Source organism: Cucurbita pepo, chromosome 6 (genome assembly GCF_057944985.1).
Source record: "Cucurbita pepo subsp. pepo isolate OVF chromosome 6, ASM5794498v1, whole genome shotgun sequence".
Classification (NCBI taxonomy): Eukaryota; Viridiplantae; Streptophyta; class Magnoliopsida; order Cucurbitales; family Cucurbitaceae; genus Cucurbita; species Cucurbita pepo.
Genome location: NC_141803.1, coordinates 6,549,330 through 6,561,485, shown reverse-complemented (window position 1 = coordinate 6,561,485; position 12,156 = coordinate 6,549,330). Strand labels below are relative to the sequence as shown.

The 12,156-nt window shown below is 36.5% G+C and overlaps 1 protein-coding gene across 1 annotated transcript; it reads left to right on the top strand.

Moving 5' to 3' along the window:
* The first annotated feature begins 6,900 nt into the window (after positions 1 to 6,900).
* LOC147792209 (uncharacterized) lies at positions 6,901 to 9,315 on the top strand. Its single transcript, XM_087124801.1, has 2 exons — positions 6,901 to 8,142; positions 8,697 to 9,315. Exon 1 carries the CDS (start codon positions 6,901 to 6,903, stop codon positions 7,684 to 7,686), a length of 786 nt encoding a protein of 261 aa, XP_086980927.1. The 3' UTR covers positions 7,687 to 8,142; positions 8,697 to 9,315.
* The last annotated feature ends 2,841 nt before the right edge of the window (positions 9,316 to 12,156 follow it).

Sequence of the window (12,156 nt, the reverse complement as noted above, 5' to 3'; positions counted from 1 at the left end):
AATGATACAATATGTAAGTGGTGTATTAGTTGTAACAACCCTAAAGTTCTACGAGTCTCTACTAATGTCTCAGACTCATCTATCATGTGGGAATATAACTCTTAATAGAAAACGTATCTATAATATAAATATCAAAAACATTAAAAACATTTTCTTCTCTTAAAAACATAGTTATGGTCTTACGTTTTTAAATACAAAATATTAAAATTGAGAGAAAATGAAAACAAATACAAAATAATTTAGATGAAATGTATAACCACTATTCTAATCTAAAATATGCTTATATAACATGCATGTCTCTCTAAATCCCATCATAATAACTTTCTTGACACAACCCTATAGTCTCATTCTTTTTTTTGTTACATTAACTAACACATGTTCGTGGATGTTTATATTAATATTTATTATCTCTCGGTTGCAACATTATTATATCACAATTTTTTTTTTTAATAATTTAGGCCCTCGAACTTGTAAATTTTTTTCAACAAAATATTTTTATAATATTTTATTTTTTATATGTATAGTTCCTTTACCCTAATCATTTGTATTGTTTTTTATTTATTTTGATGATTTATCATTTCCTTATATTTTTTTTACTTTTAGTAATCAATTGTCAAGAAGATCCCTATTTAGTTGTATTTAGTTCTATAGTAATGTTGAATTAGGTTAAAATGTTACCATATTTGTTGATAACTTTTTTTTTAATGATTATAAATTGATTTGTGTTGGTTGAAATTCTAATATTTTTTACCTAAAATTCTACCGAATAATTATGAAATGTGGATAAATAATTTTTTTTTTTTTTTTTTTAGAGTTACAACCCGACAACCCAACCTGAAAATAGAAGGTTGGGTTATCAATCCAACCAACCCGAACTTTTGGGTTGGTCAAAAAATCCCCAACCTGACCTAACCATTATTTTTTTTAGAGTTACAACCCGACAACCCAACCTGAAAATAGAAGGTTGGGTTATCAATCCAACCAACCCGAACTTTTGGGTTGGTCAAAAAATCCCCAACCTGACCTAACCATTATTTTTTTTAGAGTTACAACCCGACAACCCAACCTGAAAATAGAAGGTTGGGTTATCAATCCAACCAACCCGAACTTTTGGGTTGGTCAAAAAATCCCCAACCTGACCTAACTCGGACCATGTACACCCCTACTTTTTATCTCGGTTTATTTCCTTCTTCATAGTTAGTTTTAGCTAATTTTTTTTAATGAATTCTTACTTCCTCTCTAAAGATGGCTACCACATTTCCTAAAACTCATGCATAATTCTTATAGTTGAATCCCTCTTTCAAAACTAATTAATTGTAACCAAACTAATATCCTTCAATAAAATAAACTAATTAACTATAACTAAATTAATATCATTTAATAAAAAGGAAGGCTCCTAACCTCTCTCCAAATAACATAATATAGCGTGAAACTAAATCTAAACATTTTTATTTTTCTGTTTGTTTTTGTCCATGCAAGAGAGATATTTGGGGGAAAGAGAGGTGAGAAATTAGTGGAGAGAGGGGATGGGTTACTTTATTTTCTTTTAACTTTTTTTTATTATTTATTTATTTATTAGGGTTCTGTGAATTTTTTTTTTGGAGAGATTTCTGCTTGAATCTGACTCATTGTGGCCATTTTTCTAATTTTTTAGGAGATCTAAGCTCGGTTAACTTTGACCATATTTTTAAAAAAAATATTTTTCTTGAGTTCGGGATATATTTTTAAGCATTTTTCTCTTCTATATCTTATCTCAAAATTTGGTCTCTAAGATTCTTAATAAAATCTTGGATCTTCAACTTAAATGTAAAAAAATTATGTTTTCAGTTTCTAATGGGAGATCGGGTGTTACCATTTATGTCGATGATTGTTAAATTATATAATGTTAATCAATGATATAGAAATTAAAATTATATCTTCATGGGTAAGGTTTTTTGAATAAAAGGTAAAGAAATCTTATTATAAAAGTTTTAGATTAAAAAGATTCTAAAACTAAATTATTCTTTTCACGCCCATTATTAGAGTCCTTGTCATACACGTGGATCATCTCATTAGATAGAACATAGAACATTAGAAACCTCATTGTAATACATCTTTATAGACCCTAATTAAACTTGCTAGAGGCCTCATAATAAATTTAATGGAGGGCTTTCACGAGATGTTGCTGGATTTGGGCCAGTTGATACACGCCTCTTAATGCCAAGATCCAATGGAGGAGTTTCGGGAGATGTTGCTGGATTTGGGCCAGTTGGTACACGCCTCTTAGTGCCTAGACCCAATGGTGGCATTTCGGGAGATGTTGCTGGATTTGGTCCAGTTGGGACACGTCTTTTGGTGCCTAAACTTGAGGGAGGGCTTTCAGAAGATGTTGCTGGATTTGGGTCAGTTGGTACACGCCTCTTAATGCATAGACCCAGTGGAGGAGTTTCGGGAGATGTTGCTGGATTTGGGCCAGTTGGTACACGCCTCTTAGTGCCTAGACCCAATGGTGGCATTTCGGAAGATGTTGCTGGATTTGGTCCAGTTGGGACACGTCTTTTGGTGCCTAAACTTGAGGGAGGGCTTTCAGGAGATGTTGCTGGATTTGGGCCGGTTGGTACACGCCTCTTAATGCCTAGACCCAATAGAGAAGTTTCGGGAGATGTTGCTGGATTTGGGCCAGTTGGTACACGCCTCTTAGTGCCTAGACCCAATGGTGGCATTTTGGGAGATGTTGCTGGATTTGGTCCAGTTGGGACACGTCTTTTGGTGCCTAAACTTGAGGGAGGGCTTTCAGGAGATGTTGCTGGATTTGGGCCAGTTGGTACACGCCTCTTAATGCCTAGACCCAATGGAGGAGTTTCGGGAGATGTTGCTGGATTTGGGCCAGTTGGTACACGCCTCTTAGTGCCTAGACCCAATGGTGGCATTTCGGGAGATGTTGCTGGATTTGGTCCAGTTGGGACACGTCTTTTGGTACCTAAACTTGAGGGAGGGCTTTCAGGAGATGTTGCTGGATTTGGGCCAGTTGGTACATGCCTCTTAATGCCAAGACCCAAGGGAGGAGTTTCGGGAGATGTTGCTGGATTTGGGCCAGTTGGTACACGCCTCTTAGTGCGTAGACCCAATGGTGGCATTTTGGGAGATGTTGTTGGATTTGGTCAAGTTGGGACACGTCTTTTGGTGCCTAAACTTGAGGTAGGGATTTGAGGAGATGTTGATGGATTTGGTCCAGTTGGTACACGTCTTTTGAGACCCAAAGAAAGCACGTTGCCACCCTCATCCCACTTTGCCTCGAGACCATTGAGATTGGACAAAATAGCAACTAGAGAGATCAACAAGAAGGCATAAACCATATTGACATTTTTAAGCAAACCCATTATTCTTCACACAATATTCTAACTATGAAATCACAACTTTATATAAATTCTCGTAAACAATTAATTTAGAAAGGTAGTAATAGCTGTTTGTAATTATATTTCCATCTTTAATGATTTTTTTTTTTTTTTTTTTATGAGTTATCCTAATTTATTAGTAATGAATGATTTTTAGAAATTAATTATTCCAGGTAAGAAATATATCTAATCATTTCCATCTATTTTATTTTAGAAAAACTTCACCTAACTTTAATATTAATTCTACCACGAAATATTTCCATCTAATTTAGAATCTTGTTAAAAATATTTCCATCTAATTTTAATTCTAAAAGTGCATGTTACCTTTTTTTTGAGTTGATAGGAATCCTCCCGTATCAGATTTTGACAAATTTAGATACCCAATGATGTAGGAGCCGGTTAATTAACACACATTCCATATTTTTCAAATTGATTTAAAGGTGACTAATATTTAATAAGTTTTGATGGAGAATGTGATGGTTAAAATTCTTGTATATCACATTAAATGCTTAGAAAATACATGCTAAATAAATGTTGTCTATTAAAAAATGTTAAATTATGCAATTTTATAAAAAAAAATTTAATTTTTTTTTTATGAAATAGTTATGGTTAAATTAGCAAATTTTAATCATATTTAAATAAATGAACATACTTGATGCTAGGTGACAACAAAATTAAGAAAACCACTCATCTATCATCAAACCTCTCAAAATGATAAATCTTCGGTGTCTATTTTTTTTTATCCTCGTATATCACTAGTAAATGTTATTGATATGTTTATCATCTTTTTATCTTATCAATAGACTAAAAATGATAAATGTATCGTATTTAATTTTGTTTTTATCGATAATTGTTTTCGTATTCATTTTTAAAGAGCTATAATGATACAATATGTAAGTGGTGTATTAGTTGTAACAACCCTAAAGTTCTACGAGTCTCTACTAATGTCTCAGACTCATCTATCATGTGGGAATATAACTCTTAATAGAAAACGTCATCTATAATATAAATATCAAAAACATTAAAAACATTTTCTTCTCTGAAAAACATAGTTATGGTCTTACGTTTTTAAATACAAAATATTAAAATTGAGAGAAAATGAAAACAAATACAAAATAATTTAAATGAAATGTATAACAACTATTCTAACCTTATAGAACATGCATGTCTCTCTAAATCCCAACATAATAACTTTCTTCACACAACCCTATAGTCTCATTCTTTTTTTTTGTTACATTAACTAACACATGTTGGTGGATGTTTATATTAATATTTATTATCTCTCGGTTGAAACATTATTATATCACAATTTTTTTTTTTAATAATTTAGGCCCTCGAACTTGTAAATTTTTTTCAACAAAATATTTTTATAATATTTATTATTTTTTATATGTATAGTTCCTTTACCCTAATCATTTTTATTGTTTTTTATTTATTTTGATGATCTATCATTTCCTTATATTTTTTTTACTTTTAGAGTAATCAATTGTCAAGAAGATCCCTATTTAGTTGTATTTAGTTCTATAGTAATGTTGAATTAGGTTAAAATGTTACCATATTTGTTGATAACTTTTTTTTTAATGATTATAAATTGATTTGTGTTGGTTGAAATTCTAATATTTTTTACCTAAAATTCTATCGAATAATTATGAAATGTGGATAAATAATTTTTTTTTTTTTTTTTCTTAGAGTTAGAACCGGACAACCCAACCTGAAAATAGAAGGTTGGGTTATCAATCCAACCAACCCGAACTTTTGGGTTGGTCAAAAAATCCCCAACCTGACCTAACCATTATTTTTTTTTAGAGTTACAACCCGACAACCCAACTTGAAAATAGAAGGTTGGGTTATCAATCCAACCAATCCGAACTTTTGGGTTGGTCAAAAAATCCCCAACCTGACCTAACCCGGACCATGTACACCCCTACTTTTTATCTCGGTTTATTTCCTTTTTCATAGTTAGTTTTAGCCAATCTTTATAGACCCTAATTAAACTTGCTAGAGGCCGCATAATAAATTTAAAAGAGGGCTTTCACGAGATGTTGCTAGATTTGGGCCGGTTGGTACACGCCTCTTAATGCCAAGATCCAATGGAAAAGTTTCGGGAGATGTTGCTGGATTTGGGCCAGTTGGTACACGCCTCTTAGTGCCTAGACCCAATGGTGGCATTTCGGGAGATGATGCTGGATTTGTTCTAGTTGGGACACGTCTTTTGGTGCCTAAACTTGAGGGAGGGCTTTCAGGAGATGTTGCTGGATTTGGGTCAGTTGGTACACGCCTCTTAATGCATAGACCCAGTGGAGGAGTTTCGGGAGATGTTGCTGGATTTGGGCCAGTTGGTACACGCCTCTTAGTGCGTAGACCCAATGGTGGAATTTCGGAAGATGTTGCTGGATTTGGTCCAGTTGGGACACGTCTTTTGGTGCCTAAACTTGAGGGAGGGCTTTCAGGAGATGTTGCTGGATTTGGGCCGGTTGGTACACGCCTCTTAATGCCTAGACCCAATAGAGGAGTTTCGGGAGATGTTGCTGGATTTGGGCCAGTTGGTACACGCCTCTTAGTGCCTAGACCCAATGGTGGCATTTCGGGAGATGTTGCTGGATTTGGTCCAGTTGGGACACGTCTTGTGGTGCCTAAACTTGAGGGAGGGCTTTCAGGAGATGTTGCTGGATTTGGGCCAGTTGGTACACGCCTCTTAATGCCTAGACCCAATGGAGGAGTTTCGGGAGATGTTGCTGGATTTGGGCCAGTTGGTACACGCCTCTTAGTGCCTAGACCCAATGGTGGCATTTCGGGAGATGTTGCTGGATTTGGTCCAGTTGGGACACGTCTTTTGGTGCCTAAACTTGAGGGAGGGCTTTCAGGAGATGTTGCTGGATTTGGGTCAGTTGGTACACGCCTCTTAATGCATAGACCCAGTGGAGGAGTTTCGGGAGATGTTGCTGGATTTGGGCCAGTTGGTACACACCTCTTAGTGCCTAGACCCAATGGTGGCATTTCGGAAGATGTTGCTGGATTTGGTCCAGTTGGGACACGTCTTTTGGTGCCTAAACTTGAGGGAGGGCTTTTAGGAGATGTTGCTGGATTTGGGCCGGTTGGTACACGCCTTTTAATGCCTAGACCCAATAGAGGAGTTTCGGGAGATGTTGCTGGATTTGGGCCAGTTGGTACACGCCTCTTAGTGCCTAGACCCAATGGTGGCATTTCGGGAGATGTTGCTGGATTTGGTCCAGTTGGGACACGTATTTTGGTGCCTAAACTTGAGGGAGGGCTTTCAGGAGATGTTGCTGGATTTGGGCCAGTTGGTACACGCCTCTTAATGCCTAGACCCAATGGAGGAGTTTCGGGAGATGTTGCTGGATTTGGGCCAGTTGGTACACGCCTCTTAGTGCCTAGACCCAATGGTGGCATTTCGGGAGATGTTGCTGGATTTGGTCCAGTTGGGACACGGCTTTTGGTACCTAAACTTGAGGGAGGGCTTTGAGGAGATGTTGTTGGATTTGGGCCAATTGGTACATGCCTCTTAATGCCTAGACCCAATGGAGGAGTTTCGGGAGATGTTGCTGGATTTGGGCCAGTTGGTACACGCCTCTTAGTGCCTAGACCCAATGGTGGCATTTCGGGAGATGTTGCTGGATTTGGTCCAGTTGGGACACGTCTTTTGGTGCCTAAACTTGAGGGAGGGCTTTCAGGAGATGTTGCTGGATTTGGGTCAGTTGGTACACGCCTCTTAATGCATAGACCCAGTGGAGGAGTTTCGGGAGATGTTGCTGGATTTGGGCCAGTTGGTACACACCTCTTAGTGCCTAGACCCAATGGTGGCATTTCGGAAGATGTTGCTGGATTTGGTCCAGTTGGGACACGTCTTTTGGTGCCTAAACTTGAGGGAGGGCTTTTAGGAGATGTTGCTGGATTTGGGCCGGTTGGTACACGCCTTTTAATGCCTAGACCCAATAGAGGAGTTTCGGGAGATGTTGCTGGATTTGGGCCAGTTGGTACACGCCTCTTAGTGCCTAGACCCAATGGTGGCATTTCGGGAGATGTTGCTGGATTTGGTCCAGTTGGGACACGTATTTTGGTGCCTAAACTTGAGGGAGGGCTTTCAGGAGATGTTGCTGGATTTGGGCCAGTTGGTACACGCCTCTTAATGCCTAGACCCAATGGAGGAGTTTCGGGAGATGTTGCTGGATTTGGGCCAGTTGGTACACGCCTCTTAGTGCCTAGACCCAATGGTGGCATTTCGGGAGATGTTGCTGGATTTGGTCCAGTTGGGACACGGCTTTTGGTACCTAAACTTGAGGGAGGGCTTTGAGGAGATGTTGTTGGATTTGGGCCAATTGGTACATGCCTCTTAATGCCTAGACCCAATGGAGGAGTTTCGGGAGATGTTGCTGGATTTGGGCCAGTTGGTACACGCCTCTTAGTGCCTAGACCCAATGGTGGCATTTCGGGAGATGTTGTTGGATTTGGTCCAGTTGGGACACGTCTTTTGGTGCCTACACTTGAGGGACGGCTTTCAGGAGATGTTGCTGGATTTGAGCCAGTTGGTACACGCCTCTTAATTCCAAGACCCAATGGTGGCATTTCGGGAGATGTTGTTGGATTTGGTCCAGTTGGGACACGTCTTTTGGTTCCTAAACTTGAGGGAGGGCTTTCAGGAGATGTTGCTAGATTTGGGCCAGTTGGTACACGCCTCTTAATGTCAAGACCCAATGGAGGAGTTTCGGGAGATGTTGCTGGATTTGGTCCAGTTGGGACACGTCTTTTGGTACCTAAACTTGAGGGAGGGTTTTCAGTATACGAGCGTAGATCATATATCATTATATACTAGTATACGACATCATACGATACCGTTCATACATCATCATAACTCATATATGATCATAGCTCATACATCATCATAACTCATATATCATCATAGCTCATACATCATCATAACTCATATATCATCATAGCTCATACATCATAAATTGTAACTCATCCAATTTCTAGCCTATCCTAGAGTAAGACAACTTATTAAAGTTTGATTCTGTCCTTTCAAATCCAATCAACCTATGTGAGCTCATGACAAAAGTTTGTCATTTGAAATCTAAGTCAACTTATGTGAGCTTATGGTGTCAGTTTCAAATTCATACGTCTTCCTATTTACCATGGTCCATGTGTTAGATTTTATGCGAATATTAGATTTTTTTTTTTTTTTTTTGTAGGAGTAAAATCTTGGAATATTATATATATATATATATATCATTCTATTTTTTTTGGGTTAAAAATTTCATTTTCTATAGTTACCAATTATTCGTGTTACTTTTTTTAATCTCCAAGCAAAGGAAGCAGGAGAAACTTCAACTGAGGAGACGTCAAGAGTCAACGAACCAAGAAGCAGTTTTCAACAATTCCTTATAGATTGGAAGAGACGTCACAACACTGAGATCAACTGGAAGCATGTTGAAGAGACCTAAAGTTAGCCTCAACCTACAACACCGAGTTGTAAAGAGTAGGTTGACAGAGACGTCAACCAATTGAGTGGGGGAGGATGTCACTGTCATGCTTATTCAAGGCGTGTTGCCTATGACCGCATGACATATGTCCCGGTCTTGCTTGAACGAGTCGGTTGACAGAGACGTCAACCAATTAAGTGGTGGAGGATATCACGGTCATGCTTGTCCAAGGTGTGTTGTCTATGGCTGCATGGAGAATATTTTGGTCTTGCATGCCTGTTTCAAACCCCTTTTACATGCTTTCATCATATATAGGCCTTTACCATTTCATGTTGTGTCAATACGGGGATGTATGACCGTTCACCAAAACCATGTCTACACTCGCTAGGGCTAAAATTTTCCAAAATGTACTGTACGAGATATGACTAGTTGTCACTTCTTCCTACCCTCAGTATATGCTATTTAAGTCGTGATATTTCTTTATTTGCTTATAGTCTTATAACGTTGCTTTCTTCAATTCTTCAAATTGTCAAATGTATTTTCTTACTCACATTTCTAAACCTTTTCTCGCAACGTGACTCGAGGTGCAAAAATACGCCAACGTAGTCCATGACGTCCGAATTTCTCATGGTCGACTTGTTCGCTTGGTTAATTATTTAGTTTTTTATATTTTTTTATCATTTTATTTATAATTTAATATTATCTATTGTATAAAAAGTTCGAGGTTATTATTATAATCTTAAATAATACGTATGACATAAAGAGGATCATATTTAAGTAATAACTTAAATGATCTATAGTATACGGATAAGGTTGAGTTGTCTGAGTAACATTATTAATATAACACACTTTATAATTGTTACAAATTATTTAATCCAAATTGTTCACGATGTGAATGAGAGTATCCTATATTATGAATTTGTATAAGATTGGACCACAAAATAATTGTTCACGATGTGAATGAGAGTATCCTATATTATGAATTTGTATAAGATTGGACCACAAAATATTTTTTTTTTTTTTAATAAATCCGTTAATTAAGAAAAATAATATTTCACAAAATGATCGTATATGACTCGATCTTAGTTATGAAAGAGCTATGAACTCTTACCAGCGAGAGTTTGTCATTTGATTTTCATGTGAGAATGAATTTTGTAGTTAATTCAATATGTCTACCATTTTAGAACGACCAAATAGGGAGCTAGAAACAAACTTTTGATCTAAATGTAATTACGAATAATTTGAGAAGGATCACATGTTTGATTATATCAACAACCGTACAATGAATAAAAATTGATTAACTAAATAATTTAATTAATTATTATGGGAGCTTGTCATCGGGATCCAAAAAAAAAAAAAAAAAAAAAAATCCATTTGATAACTCATAATAACACTAAAATTATAATAATAATAATTATTATTAAATTTTTTTTTTGGAGTATTCAAATTAATATTTAATTTGGTATTACTCAATATTAATTTTCAACTTTCAATTTGGTCAAATTGGGCCTTAGAGTTATACGAGGTTGTAATTTCTGCTCTATTATTTATTTTATTTTATGCTAATTTTGACACACTCATTTTCAAGAATTTCACAGGAATTTTTTTTAATTAAAAAAAATCAACTTAGTCCTAAATTTATCAAATCTGTGTTTAATTTTTCAAAAAAAAAAAAAAAAAAAAAGAAAGAAAGAAAGAGCCATGGACTTACGTGTTTCGAAAACATCTCTAAAACGACACAACAAAAGACCCGAAATAAAATAAATAAGCGTTTAAGTTTAAAACATCCTATTTTATCCTAAGTCTAAGAAAATAAATACCACTATCCTATGCATGTACCATGATCTCGAGTTGCGATGTCGTCGTCAGCCGTACAGGAATGTTTTGCCTTAACGTGAAAAAATGTAGTAGCACATAGCTTGAGTATTTAAAGAAATACTCAGTAAGTGACCTCACTATTGGGGTTAAATGCAACAATCACATGCAATGAAATGATGGGACCTATCTTTCATTTCGTTTCGTTTCGTTTTCCATACGGTGTAATCCTAACAGGTAATCGTGGACGTGTACCATATACTCTACACGCAGCCCATACGTGCGAGTATGAGCTCACCAGCTAGTTCGCACACCGCTGGGCCACTGTCCCTAGCCGGTGGGCATGCTCTGGGGGCCCACCGAGACCCATTAAAACTAAAACCGTCACGGCAGCGCTAGGCAGAACATAACGATCGTTGTCCTGCCATTTGGATGTATGCGTCCGTACCCTCGTGATGGGATAGGGGTATCCCCCCAAATGTATGATCACACAATATGCATGAGGTCCCACTAGTCCTACAGTCATCATTTAATGAACATAACCCCGTGTCACGTTTTCATGCTTATATGTCATTCTCATTCTCATTTCGTTACATATCATACATATTCTTAGCGGGGTTATGTATCATGCAATTTACCGTATTTCATGTCATACAATTCATTCAGTTACATTCCAATACTCATACAACAAGCCATAATCATACAATGGCCACACATCGTCACATGCATTCATATCACATCAATTAAGCAGCATAAATAACATACATTCACGTTCACTCTATAAAATTATTACTTTAATTTACATTGGCCATTTTAAAATTCTGATATTTACTGTTGGACAAAATTTAAAGAAGCTCAAATGCCCTATGATAAAAATTCTGATCTTTTCTATTAGACAAAATTTAAAGGAGCTAAAGGAGCTCACTGCCCTCTGATATTTACTTTTTTATTGTTAAATACTGTTTAACAAATCTTTCTTCAATCTCCCTCCCTCTCTTTTTTTTTTTTTCATTCTGTAAATAGGTTTTTCAATTGTGTAAATAGATATTACTGGCCAATTTTAAGTACAACGATCTTTTAGTTTATAGATCTGCCACCTAAAATTTTATTGAATCTAACCTTATAACCTTATTTGGTATAACTAAAATGCTAACAAAAATCTAATAATTGTATATGGGATCTCATTATTACAGACAGTAAGATAGATAAGAAGATTTGATCCTAAATTAATTTCTTATAACCATAACTATGAAGTGACAAACTCTGAATCTGCAATAGGTTTAAAGCAATAAGTTCAATTTTTTTATTATTATTATTATTTTAACTATTTTTTTTCTTTATTTCTTTATTTCTTTATTTATTTTTGGGCTATTACATTTAGGCACCGTGACATGTACCAAATGGCCCAAAACCAGACATCTCCGGAAAGCCCTCCCTCAAGTTTAGGCACCAAGAGGCGTGTCCCAATCGGACCAAATCCAGCAAAATCTCCCAAAAAGCCTCAATTGGGTTTAGGCACCAAGATGCGC

Coding starts and splice junctions, on each gene's coding strand:
- LOC147792209 (XM_087124801.1), top strand. CDS start 6,901: ATGCCTAGACCCAATGGAGGAGTTTCGGGAGATGTTGCTGGATTTGGG.